The sequence below is a fragment of the Dermacentor silvarum genome, chromosome 1 (genome assembly GCF_013339745.2).
Source record: "Dermacentor silvarum isolate Dsil-2018 chromosome 1, BIME_Dsil_1.4, whole genome shotgun sequence".
NCBI classification, from domain to species: Eukaryota; Metazoa; Arthropoda; class Arachnida; order Ixodida; family Ixodidae; genus Dermacentor; species Dermacentor silvarum.
The window spans coordinates 400,973,632-400,987,575 of NC_051154.1; the positions used below are offsets into that span (position 1 = coordinate 400,973,632).

The 13,944-nt window shown below is 44.6% G+C and overlaps 1 protein-coding gene across 2 annotated transcripts in view; it reads left to right on the forward strand.

Annotated features, from left to right (window-relative positions):
• The window catches only part of LOC119437556 (cysteine/serine-rich nuclear protein 3-like), a 134,673-nt gene that overhangs the window by 86,803 nt on the left and 33,926 nt on the right, over positions 1 to 13,944 (forward strand). For both annotated transcript variants that reach the window (XM_049660708.1, XM_037704563.2), the window contains one exon: positions 12,846 to 13,018. In XM_049660708.1, the coding sequence (XP_049516665.1) occupies positions 12,846 to 13,018 (173 nt within the window). The remainder of the gene's footprint in view (positions 1 to 12,845; positions 13,019 to 13,944) is intronic.

Consider the following 13,944-nt stretch of genomic DNA (forward strand, 5'->3'; position numbering starts at 1 on the left):
TTCTACTTACTGTTAGAGTTACAGATTTTTGGGCATTTAGAGTCATCTGCCACTCCTGACACCAAGCAAAAGCTGAATTTTAACAGCAGAGCTGTTTAGGCGTTAGTTCGTCCATCGCGGACAAAAAATGTGGGCCGATCCTGGCGGTAGTGCAGAAAGGGTCCAAGCGCAATGGCACATACCCCTGTGAACTAGCGAAGCTGAGCCTGGCCAAGTCAGCCAGGCTCAGCTGGCTGGTTGGGACTACTACAGCTTAGTCAGTCATCGATAGTCTATCGATAGCCAATCCATAGCTAATCGATAAGTGATCAGTAATCAATAAATTTTGGGAAGTGCTGGGGATGACTTGGTAGTGCTTAGCCTAGCCCAAAAGCCAGGACTAGCTGGGTGCCTATCAGCTCCCCTGGGGTCTCTTTAGCATTGCGCCTCCAGTGCAAGCTACGCTAATTTTTGTATATGGTGATCATCACTGTGATTAATTTTGTGGTAAGAAATACAATAGTCAGCGAATAGATGGATGTTTCCATGTAATCGGGAAGGCAAATATTTTATGTGTAATAAAAATAAAACTGGGCCTAAAGCACAGCCTTGGCGCACTACCGATGTAACAGGTGCTAAATTGGAAGCTTTGTTATGAATATACAAGAATTGCGAGCGATATAGGTCGGCACACTCACGAGTGCACTCACTCACACTCACTTGCATTTATTTCGAAGGCGTAAGTGCGCATACGAGTGAGTGCCAGTAAGCGGAGGTGAGTGCCAGCGAGTGTGAGTGGAGGTGAGTGCCAGTGAGTGTGAGTGGAAGTGAGGGGGAATGCGAGAGAGTGCTAGTGAGTGGGAGTAGAGGTGAGTGGGAGTACCAGTGAGTGTGAGTGGAGGTGGGTGCGAATGAGAGCCATTGAGTGTGAGTGAAGGTGAGTGCCAGTCAGTGTGAGTGAGTCTGAGTGGAGGTGTGTCCGAGTGAGTAGAGGTAAGTGTGAGTGGAAGTGAGTGGGAATGCGAGAGTGAGTGCTAGTGAGTGTGAGTGGAGGTGAGTGCGAGTGAGTGCCAGTGAGTGTGAGTGGAAGTGAGGGGGAATGCGAGAGAGTGCTAGTGAGTGTGAGTGGAGGTGAGTGGGAGTACCAGTGAGTGTGAGTGGAGGTGGGTGCGAATGAGAGCCATTGAGTGTGAGTGAAGGTGAGTGCCAGTCAGTGTGAGTGAGTCTGAGTGGAGGTGTGTCCGAGTGAGTAGAGGTGAGTGTGAGTGGAAGTGAGTGGGAATGCGAGAGTGAGTGCTAGTGAGTGTGAGTGGAGGTGAGTGCGAGTGAGTGCCAGTGAGTGTGAGTGGAAGTGAGGGGGAATGCGAGAGAGTGCTAGTGAGTGTGAGTGGAGGTGAGTGGGAGTACGAGTGAGTACCAGTGAGTGTGAGTGGAGGTGGGTGCGAATGAGAGCCATTGAGTGTGAGTGAAGGTGAGTGCCAGTCAGTGTGAGTGAGTCTGAGTGGAGGTGTGTCCGAGTGAGTAGAGGTAAGTGTGAGTGGAAGTGAGTGGGAATGCGAGAGTGAGTGCTAGTGAGTGTGAGTGGAGGTGAGTGTGTGTGAGTGCCAGTGAGTGTGAGTGGAGGTGAGTGCGAGTGAGTCCCAGTGAGTGCTAGTGGAAGTGAGTGGGAATGTTAGTGAGTACTAGTGAGTGTGAGTGGAGGTGAGTGTGAACGTGACTGAGTGCTTGTGAGTGTGAATGGAGGTGAACGTGACTGAGTGCGGGGCCTGGAAAAAATTATGATGAGTGTGAGTGAGCTTTCACCCACACTGCTGACCTATGATTATACATGGCTTTCAAATACACCACTAATATGTGAGTAGCGCTTTTGCAAAACCTTCATAAATGTTGTAACAAATTCACATAAAATATAAACTAATATATCCAGTTTGTTCGCTTTGGAAGTTCTGATGGATGCAGTTTGCAGAAGTGAGATATCTGTTCTTGGTACAGAGTTGCGGATTTTGAAAGTGTGCTTCTATTTTAAACTTACATATTTTTGGAAATTTTAGGAATAAACTTCAGGCTATAAATCAAATTTCCGCTTCAACACTCACTAGAATTAAATTTTTTCTCTCAACTGTCGCAGATTTTATTCAAATCGGCCCAGGCGTTATCTCAGAAATGCATTTCTGCGTTTTACATGTATTTGAATACGGCGCATCGGAGTTGGGGCCGAGCTAAAGCTTCTTCTTAAAGGGACCCTGAAACAATTTTGACGATTTTGTACAAATGTACTGAGTAATTTGGGTAGGTTCTTCTGATCATTAAGTGATGCATTTAAGCGATCTGCATAAAGCATGTAATTTATTATAAGGTTTGAAATATCTGCATTGCCACTGATTGCAGTGGCGCCGCTCCCCTGAGTTTTCAACGGTCCGCCTCCCAATTGACTCATTTAACCCAATTGAAGTCACTTGGGCAAGCTATCCGATTCGCTACCTAGGTCGCGTCATCGATAATTTTTCTAACTTTATGGTGAACAAATGTTGTTCGTAATAGTTGGAATGTGAGTTAAATTGTTTCTATAAAAAAAAAAAAAGTAACTGAACGAGAATACACAATGACAATTTATCAATACACTCTAGCACTTCCGGCACACAGCTAGTGCCGTCTGCTTGTGTTACAACGTTCTCTGTGTTGACGTAAGCTGTGCAGTCAGTGCTGGTCTCGAGCTTTCTTTTCCCGCAGCACCATGGATCGCCCTTGTTACGTGTGGGCTGCAAATCTAGCGATCGGCAACATGTCAAACTGCGACATTGTGTCCATCTGCAAGGCAACATGCAAGCGGAGTGGCTGAAGCGCATCGGGCTGTCGGTATCCAATCGGTGCCAGTACCTACACATTTGTACGCGCAAGTGGACTGGGCATTTACTGCATGAGCAGAGGCTCAAACGTGAACGGCGTGCACGGTGCCGCCACCTGATGGCACAGATCTCAACCAGACAAACACGGAGCTAATATGGCAGTAACCAAGTGTATTCTTCTTTGCTGCTGGTGTAAATTTTTGGCAGGAGTGTAATTGTGAGCGCATAATCTTGTTGAATGTTTAAAATGTTTTACACTTGGTTATAGCTGTGTTTGGCTGCTTAAGCTATGCACCACAAGGTCGCTGCTCCGTGCAGGCCACTCACGTTTACACTAAAGCCGTAGTAGTATGGAGGGGTTTTGGTTTACACTTCCCCCGATCCGCCAAAACTCCCAGCTCGCCTGCGGTTACCATAATACTGGACATGCTCAGCGATGCGGTAGAACGCTCGCAACGCACGCTATTTGGATAGCTCTCTCGGGGGATCGACGGCTAGGCGGCTAGCAGAGAGGTTCGTGCGCTGGTTCGAATACAACCGGACGATACGACGTCACATGACGCAGAGCCAGTGAAGGCAGTGCTTAGCCCTGATCACTCGGTGAACGAGCTGAAGAGGAAAAGCATGGCTAGGGAGGAGGGTAACTTGTAATCGTCTGTAGGTCTCTTAATATCAGACACTTCACTTAAATTGTGGTGCTAATGCTTTACTGTAGTGGTACCCTACGTGTCTACAAAATTTGTCCATACTCTTTCAGAGGCGCTTTAAGAATGAGGGTGTTAAACCTCTGCCGTTTAATTCTGCCGTTAAACCGGACAATAAAGTAGTATCGTCTGCTTACTGTCAGTTGGTTCCCTTTGTTCCTCCAATTTTCACACCTGTGTATCACTCTCTTCCAAACTGGTTCCGAGTACATATTGTGTGTAAATTAAATAAATATGGAGAGAGAATACAACCTTGCCTGACACCTTTTTGGCCCTTGAACCAGTCTGTGCTATCACCATTCGTCTTAACAAGCACTTCTTGACCTGTGTAAAGGTTTTTAAGTAGAATTATGAGGTGTTCAGGAATTCCCATTTTCCTAAGATATACCCAGAGCTTGGAGTGATCAACTGAGTCAAATGCTTTGCTATAATCAATGAAACAAATATGCAAAGGTTTCTAGTGTTCTTTAGAAATTTTCATCATCCATCTCATGTTTACGATGTGGCCTCTGGTAGCCCACCCTTTTCTGAACCCTGCTTGCTCTATCGCCATCTCTCTTACCAGGTATGGCTCTAACAGTCTCTGTATTATTTTCAGTAGTAGTTTACTTGTGGGAGATATTAAGGCAATGGTTTTATAGTTTGATCGTTCTCTGGCATCTCCTTTTTTATGCAGTGGAATAAAAATAAATCTCTTCCAGCCTATTGGTGGAATAAAAATATAGATCTCTTCCAGTCTATTGGCCATTCTGCTGTCTTCCAAATTTGTTGGCATAAGTTAGTGATGGCTTATTGATTCTGATCCAGTATTTTTGACGACTTCAATAGAGATGTCTCGACCGTGTGCATTCTTTGTCGGTAACTGCTGGAAAGCCCCTATCTAACTTTGTTCTCTGAAACTGTTGATTCTAGCTCATTATATTCAGTGTCTACACAAGACTCTTCCTCCAGTTCATTTTTCTTAAACAGATTTTCTGTGTATTCCTTCCATCTTTTCTGTATATTCCTTCCATATTTTCTTTGTCTTCCACCATCATCGGATGCTTTCCCTGCGTGTTAATGAATACTTTATTTTTAGGTTGAAAAACACCTGTAATTTCTTTTTGTTGAAGAGGTCTCTTGTTCTTCCCTTCTTCCTCGATTTGTTTACTCTGTGCCCTCAAATACTCTTGCATGGAATAATAAGCGCAAACTTTAGACAGGACAGTGAGACACGCAAGGGACAGGCGCTCACTGTCCAATCTAAAGTTTGCGCTTATTATTCCATGCAAGAATGAACCAACTAGCCCAGCAACATATTCTGTTAAGTGCTCTTACTTGTCTATCCTTGTGTTTAGAAAACTTGGCAGTTAGTGTTCTTGTTGTATGCTGCATCACCCTTCGCTTTGGGGAACCTCCTTCCTTGTGCAATGCTAACTGCTTCCCTTGAGAGCCACAGAGTATTTTCTCTTTTCCTTTCTAGGAATGTGTTTTTTGGCTTCTTTGGTAACAATATTTTTGATGTCGTTCCAAAGCTCATCTGGTACCCTGTCAATGAGATCCAAATATTCAAATTGATTGTTGGCAGGTGCTACATAAGTTGTATTCAGGAGGTATACAATCAAGGTTGTAACGAGTAGGTATAGCTGTTATATATGTGTCTGCAATTAGTAGATGACAGTGTGACTCACAATCAGCACCAGGGAGTGTGTTAATATTCATTAACTGAGTTTCTGTAGCTGTTACTTGGTTGTACTATATACCGTGGTCAGTCTGATTTCGAAACTGACCACTTGGAGAGGCCCATGTGTATAGGTGGCATTGGTGCTGCTTCAAGGGACACTAAAAGCAAATATTAAGTCAAGCTAAAGTGATAGATTAGTGCTCGAGAATCTCTGAGGCATCAATATTATCGTGAACAGAGCCTTAGTAATCTGGAAATTGAGCTAAATGCAGGACATGATTGGAGCCTCCCCTGGGACATTCAAGTATTCTTGCCCGATGACAAAGGCACCCCTCATTTAAATTCTGTCACTAGTACTCAACCACTCATTATAAAAACATCATTGTATTGCATTATAAGACGAAAGGAAATGCTGCTTGTCCAGTTCTATTTCATTTTAAGAAAAACAAATCATTGACATTACCCTTGAGAGCGACGCGAGCAGTGAAAAGGTTTCGTTTTCGCTCGATTCTGCACCGCCTGCGCTTGTGCGTTTCAGTACTTTCGTTATCGCATAATGCTACGCTGGTCTTTCTGGCTCGTGAAACTCGCACAAACTACAAGTGGCAGAGAATTCCACTTCCATGTGATGTCGCGGGATGCCCGAACGGCCCACGTCACTTGACCAAGGGCAGCTGCAGCGGCGAATCCAGCACTTTGTCTTGGCTCGCTTTCTCCCATGGCAGTGCGTTTGCGTTTTGTGCAGAAAACCGTAGCGCCGTCGTGCTCATTGGTGGCAGTAAAGGGCAGTGATGGCGTATGCAATGTCACCACTCCCCGCTCGGGGGCGGGCTATTTGAATTGTGCTAAAGGTATTGCCTTCAGGCAAAATTTTCTCGTAAGCTAACTTTTTTCTTGGCACGAAACAAGTGTTGCGAGATTTTTGAAATGGTATTTAAACAATCCGCGTCGACTTAGTATTTGCCTTTAGTGTCCCTTTAAATATGTTCGGGGCCCCTGGCTCGGCAGTCCGTCCTTAGGAACAAGAAGGGATGATATTTTTGTCCCATGGAATAGAAATCTCTACAGACCCTGGACGCTCGCCTAATCGCCTGCACATGTTTGCGGGGGTGAAATGCGTCATTGTTTCTCGAAAGATGTCCCCGAATGTGACAAATCGCCATTGGAAGGGTGGCTTGGTTGCCTGCACACATTTGCAGGGCGAAAGGCTTTCTCGTTTCCCTGAAACCACCTCGAAACGCGACCATGGCGTCGTCTTTGAGGTGGTCCTTGGGTTGTTGGGCACAATGCTGGTTACCCGATGCCTTCGTTCGCTACAGCATTGGTGCCTGTCTGCTGTTTAAGCGGCGAGCAGTGTTTACGCAACATGTAGTGGTTCGGAGCGTTACCTGACTGACATAACACAGACTCGATTGCGTGACTCACCTTCACTAACCTCGGCATGCATTTGTGCGTGCGTACTACGCAGACAAACAGCAGTGGTGCACACAAGCTAATGTTTAACATCAACTCACCACTCTCGGATTGGACTAAATGCTGAAGAAATTGCACATTCGTCGTCAACATCACTACTAATTATCGTCAAACAAAGCAATCGGCATAGAAAGCTTTGCTTACATCGATTCCCACAGTGTGTGGGATACGCATATTTTTTGTCTTCTGAAGTGCTTTTTATGTTAAGAAAACTTATAAATTTAGTCTTGCTGGCCCAAGTGCTGATGAATATTGAAGGAGTTGTGTTTATTGAGGCAGAAATGGACGTTGCACTTGGCGCTCGGGAAAAACATCTGTTCTTAAGAGTTTGCATCTCTGCCGTGTGTCTTTTACAAATGGCCAATGCTCCATGCTCCGACGCCCACAACTGGCTTCACGAGGCTCTTTGCCACTACGAATGTTTTCATGGACAGTCTGCCACTCTGCTGTGGAGCTCTTACACAGCATGGGAGTGTTGACCCTCTCTTTTCCACAGCGGTATATCACATTTCTCAGTGCAGGATATATTCATCCACGACATATTTTCAATTGCCAAGAGGCACGTGTTCAGAGCGACTGCTGTTTTTGCCTTTCGCGTCCTGGATGGTCTTATCGATAATTGGAGACATTGTGTCTTCAAGTCTGTATGCATAGTGCTCTTTATCTTTTTGTATTCGTCAAAATTTACCGGGCTCATTCTTCATAAAGTTAAGTGTTTGAGAAAAAATGTTCCTGGCATCTCTTATTTTATCTTTAAATGCCCTCGACATTTTGGTTATGTCAGCACGATTTCCTTTTTACAGCGAAGCTGTATATGACTAGTATTTCGGGATTTCTTCGTCTGCATAGCCAGAGAACTCGACCAATCACAGTGGAAGGCGTGCGCCGCTGGGTTCCTTGCAGTGCCACCAGATGGCGCTCGCATCCGCAGCAGGGGTAGTGCCGGCCATGCAGAAGAACAAAAAAAGAACCAGAAAGCTCGCATTCGCACATAGCATTCTCTACAAGCATTTCCCAGTAAAAGATTATGGTTGCATGAGCTGCAGTTTCCAGGAAGTGGCAATTGCATACCTGCCAAGTCTCCCGTATTACCCAGGAGACTCCCGGATTTGGACCATTTCTTCCGGTTGTATGGTTGACAGGAAATGCTCCCGGAAATTGCAGTTGTATCCCGTTTCTATCCGCGTCCAGCGCTTTGTCAGGCCATATTGGCAAAAAGAATCCAACCCAATCCAATCCAGTTTGAAGTTCATCACGCAAAACATTGTTGAGAAAAAGTATGGAAACCCTATACATGCGCTATTTCATTAACTGCAGAGCCGCTCCTTACGCTGACGGGGTTGTTTGGTGCCCTGGGGCGCTAGCCTCATTAAGCTAGCGAGCGAATGCCGCGTTCCGCAACTAGCAACACCAGACTCTCCAACATTCTGCTCGACGTCAACTGCTCTGGCATTGCGTATAGGCCTACGGTCAGTCATGGCTAGAGTGTACTAGAACTCTAGTCATGGCTTTAAAAGCAAGGAGCGTTAGCGCAAAAAGTGTCTCCAAATATTATAATGTAGTGCTCAGCCGAAGTGACGTTGGGTATTTTCTTGATACCATAGATCAATGCAGAGTGTGAGCGGCAATTTAACATTGGGAAAAATATGAGGACGCAGGGCCGCTTGTCCATGTGTCGCTCGTATAAGACGCTGGGAAACGTCATCCTCACAAAATGGTGAAAAAAATAAAATTTCTTACAATGAAACATTATCTGAAGAATTTTTGAACACCTGCCGTGGTTGCTTAGTGGTTTTGGCATTGCGCTGCTAAGCACGAGTTCGTGGGATCAAATCTAGGCTGCGGCGGCCGCATTGTGTTGGCGGTGAAGTGCAAAAACACCCGTGTGCCGTCCATTGGGTGCACGTTAAAGAACCCCAGGTGGCCGAAATTAATTCGGATTTACCCACTACGACGTGCCTCATAATCAGATGGTGGTTGTGGGACGTAAGACCCGAAAATTTAATTAAATTTTAAAGAATTTTTGAAGACAGAATTAGCAACAACGAAATGCTTGCAAAATTGAGACAGTGATGTTCATGTGGACATTTGTATATCTGTAAATAAAACTGTAAGGAAGTTCTCCTGTCAGTACTTAAAAATATAGACATGGGGGGGGGGTGTAACCCCCCCCTGGTCCCCCCCTCCCCTGGTCCTCCCCCCCTGGTCGGAAGGTCTTCCGGATTTAGTTTCTTCGAACTTGGCAGGTATGCAATTGTAGCATACGAAGCAGGGAGTGACGTCAATACACTTTCATATGTAAAAGAAGAACATGCCTAGCAACTGATTTCATTTGTGTTGTAATCGCACTATGGAAAGGCCACACATAGTTAGGACTCCCGAAACACAGCGTGAGCACAATGAGCGGTGACGGGAATAGCAACATCAATATGCACAACGGTGTCGTGCTTAGGCTCGGCAGGACCCAGTTCAAGGCTACGTCACATTGGTCTATCGGATCGGGGGATACCACAGCTTCTCTGGCCAACCACCATCACAGCGTGGATTGGAGTCCAAATTCTTCCTGCGCATTTTCTGAAGTTTTTGTTTGAGATGAATAATTGGGCCTGTGACCCACGGAGATTTGTGCTTAGTTTTTTAGTTTTTGATCGAATTTGCCTCGCAGGTAGGAGGTGCCCTGTTTTAATTTCAGACATAAAATCATTAGCATTCGATGTTTCAGCAGAAAACTTGTCTAGCAATGTCTCAAGGAAGTCTATTATGCCCTCATCGTTAGCGCTCTTGTAATCTTTTACTGTCACACGTTGATGAGCACCAGTAGGATTTTGCATGGTTTTTGAGTGGAAAATGTTAATAGCACCATTTTATGGTCTGAAACGCCATCTTCTATGCTGATTTCCAAGGTTAATGAATGTGATACAAAAGCAAGATCTAAGACTGAAGAAAGTTTCCCTTGAATGTGTGTTGCGTTAACGAGTTGTGACAGTGAATAGCTAAACATTATGTCGAGAAGCAGTTCACAACTTCTCACTTCTGCATTGCCCACTCTTAGTTGCACCCAATCAATGCCTGCATGATTGAAATCGCTTGTTAACACAAGCTTAGTTTGGTTATTTGTCCTGTGATGCAGGAAATCGTGCAATTTACAAAGATAATCTTCTGGATCACCAGGTCTTCTGTAGGTACTGTACTGTAGGTACTTATTAATTTGCAGCTTCGAAGAAAGATTTCCCGTCTCTGCCTTTTCCAAAAAATCCTTTACCAAAATAACTCGCTTAAACAAAAATTCATTTCAGAACCTTCGTACATGTCGTCATGTCTTGATCATCGGCTTAAAATTTTCATTCCTTTCTGTCGCACAAATGTTCTCGGATTCATTTCTGCCAAAAACCAGTGCCGAGTGGGACCGCCTTCCCCCCTCCATTGCCTGCATCAAGGAGGCATCATCTTTCAAGATTACAATAACTGATTATATCTTGAGTTTATCATTCCAAATACTAATAATGGTTTGAACGTGTTGTATTTTTTATTGTTTATTGTACCCAATCCCTCTGTAACACCCTTCTGGGCCCTGAGGGTGCTGTAAATAAATAAATAAATAAATAAATAAATAAATTAGTATAGTACTGTCATGGTCAGTGATACCCTGCTCTCTGTAAAACAGCAGACTACATTTAACTGCAAGTGCTACTCTGCCCCCATGGCCATCGCAATCTGTCCGATGCAAACTTTAGGATGCAGGGATGACCTCAGAATTGTGTATGGAAGCATTCAACCAGCCTTCTGTTGTCACAGTGTTGTCAGCGCTGTACAATAGCAGTAAATTCTCTAGTTAATCTATTTTGTTTACAGTGCTCCATTCATTAAAACATATATATGTTAAAGGTGTCGAACTGTTATGCCACATACTGGGAGGGCTTATTGCTGCCACATTTCTATCAGTTCTGCAATCAACTGATTTTAAGAGCACCTTTTTATTTTCATTCCTGTCCCAAGGATACATATCGCCATTAACTTTCACTTTTTCGACGTTCGCACAATTAATCCCACATGATTGCCATAGTTTTCTGCGTGTCTCGAAAACTGCCTTCGAAAAATCTTCAGAAATAGATATGCCCGTTCGTTTCAACGTGAACCTATTAATAGCATGGCCGTTTTTTTCTCTGAGGGCACAAAATTTGAGTATAACAGGGCAAATTCTACTGACCCGATGGATATGTTCTACTGATTTAACCTTGATGCCAAGTACTGTTTTAAAAATGTCATTAAAAACCACCTGTTCCAATCCAGTCGCATTTTCAGTGTCTGTTTCTTCCAACCCGTAAATGACTAAGTTGTTCCTTCTGCTCCTGTTTTCTAAGTCAATTTTTTTTAGACATTTGTGTGAACTCCTTGTGCATGGCGCCAACCGCTGCTTCGCACTTTGCAACTCCTTCAGGACACTGCCTTAGTGTAGCAAGTTTTGTTTCAATGTCTGAAAGCCTTGAGTGCATGCTTTGAAGTTCATTTTCTAAAACAGATTGTGCAGACTTCAGTGATGATGCTAAGAATCTGGTCAAGTTTATCGTTAGTAGGGCCAGGGTTCTCTTCAACGTCACCGGCAAGTTGCAGCAGCAATAGGATCATGTGCAAGGATTCAGTACAATAATCTGACACACATTAAGGGCTTGGCAGCACCACTAGACAGGCATAACTACTCCTAAGGCATTTCTTGCAAGACTATTTGTCACCAACTTGTACGAAGAATGGCAGGAAGTTCAGCACTGTGCGGTGCTGCCAAGCCCGCTGAAGAGTGCGCGATGGGGTGTGTGCCTAATGTAGTGTTGCTCCAATCATGTTCAGGATGATGTTGGTGTCCCAAAATAGAAGTATGAACTGGCTGCCGCAGATGTGGGATCCACCGAAGGCACATCACTGCGCCATGGCTCAAGTGATAGGGGTCCTCAGGCAGTTGATCGGGTGATGTCGTGGTCATCTTTGATGTGCAAAATGCAGCAGAGAGGATCTGCCAACACATCTGCATGTCTCCGAGAATACCTGTACAAAGAATAGCATCATGCGGCGTATGAATATCCAATCAGTGAAGGTGTGATTGGGGAGCCTTTTCTAAAAAACAGCCTACTGTTGTAATGTAGAGACTTGCAACCTTGAAGAAAAGCAAATGGGCCAATAAAAGAAGGCCTTAACAGTTAAGCACGGATAACTGGGCAGAAGGCAGGCAAGGGGTGTGCCAGATGAGATGGCACTCGGCTGCAGGAGCACCTGCATTGTGTGTGATAAGAAATATTTCCACTTTGTCTCTAGCAATCTTCTCCCAAACCTCAATTCACGTAATAACGGAAAGTTTCTCTTATTACACTTCACATTATAAAGCATGCTTTATTAAAAGCACGAAGGGAGCATTAGGAACAACTGAGCAGATTATTCACAAACTTGGGGCACTTTGGGGCATATGCAGTCATGCATTATCATGTAAAGCTTATAACGCTAACATTGTGGGCCAATTAATATCTGTGCATACCTTTGTGATCAAATGAGGCATGCGTGTCTTCTGCGGCAGTGGCAGAGTGAAAAAGAGGAACTTTTTCTCTAGTTTGCTCTAGTGTGCAGCCGAAAATGTAGAATATTCTAAAAGTATTGGAAAAATATTTGGATTTTCGAGTGGTGACTCTTCGAGGACTGAATTGAATAGGACAATATTCGATTCATTTGAAATTTTTGATTGTTCGCGCACCCCTGTGAAAATGGAATATTTCCCTCTCCTGAGCTGCTCAAATCTACAAGTTTTGCTGCAAATTGCTAGCTAATTTTTTTCTTTCTTGTCTTTCGGTGCTCCAAAACTTTTGAGGCTCCTTGAGGCCTTGCCAGGATCTGTGCACTTTCCATCATTCTCATGATCATTTAGCTACAGTCATTGACGTTGCTGCAGACGCTATGGCCATAGCTGCTGTACACGAGGTAGTGGGTTTGATTCCTGGCTGCTATGGCCTCGAGTTGACAGGGATTAAATGAAAAAAAAATTACTGTGCACCAGAAGTTTAGTGCACAATGGTAGTGAAAGCAAGTTCCTTAAGTGCAGCGCCCCAGGTTTAGTCACTTAACCACAGTGTGTTTGCCGCCGGCGTTGTTGCCTGCAGTTGAGCACGCAAGTTTACATGCTGTTTCTTGATTATTGCGCAGGAATGAGCCCTATGCACGTGGAGAAGCGCACATTCAGTCTGCAGCAGCATGCCCACGAGCGGCGCAGGCTGCAGTTTGGCGAGGTTGACTGTAGCAACACATCGTCGTCTAGCTCTCTGTCTCCAGATGACACTGCTGGACCTTCAGCCGGGGATGGTGGCAATGCATACCAGGTATGGCCTTTTCTCTCTCCTTGTTGGTGGCACTCGTGGGGCTAATATTGGGTTGCACGCCACAGTGTTGGGCCTTGTGTATAGAGCAGCATGTGCAGTGGGGATGTAGAAAAGTCAAGAAGAAGATGCAACTTTTGCCCTTATTTGCTCATGGTCAAAGAAGCCAGACCTTAGCATTGGTATGAGGCCGTTGACCCACCAGAAGCAGATAAGTTGTGTCTGGGCTGAACCTGAGCAGTCAGCAAGGCACTTGCAGCAATCTGAAAGTATTTCACCGAAAGTGTGCATTTGTGCCACACTGCTGGAAGGCTTGCCAACATCATGGCATGCAGAGAAGGATGTTAAGAAGAAAGATTGGCTATTTCTTTTGCTTGTGTATCTGACTGCTGTACTGTGGTTCCCTCCTCAGTTATACAAGTTGGGCAAGCTGGCTTCTGTTCATAATGAAAGTAGCCCAAAAGATTTCTCTCTTTCATTTTTGTAATACACCTGGATCTGTCCCTCGGTTTTGGCGCTAGTGACTATGTTGATGATGGTTTTGTTAAGGAAGGTACTGTTGTTTGAGGCATATGCTGGTGATTTATTTTTTATGGTTACAGTTCTGCAAACAAGAACACTCAGTTCTGCAAACAAGAACACTCTGTTTATGTGTTAACACCTCGCCCGAAAAAATAACAATTTTGACCCCTGTCTGAGGTCCACATTAGTGTCTAGATATACCAAATTTTGTTAGATGTCCTGTTGTGCTGGTCTTTCGTAGTCTGGTCGTTACCTATGCTCTGGCACTGTGAAGTTAAGCTTTTGCGACAAGCTTAATTATTGCCACCATATGTTGGGCTGATGCATTGGCCAGCCACTCCTAGCAAAAGCGTGTCTTGCTAGCCCTCTTTATGAGCCCCCCGAGAAACTCTCACAGATAAGGGAGG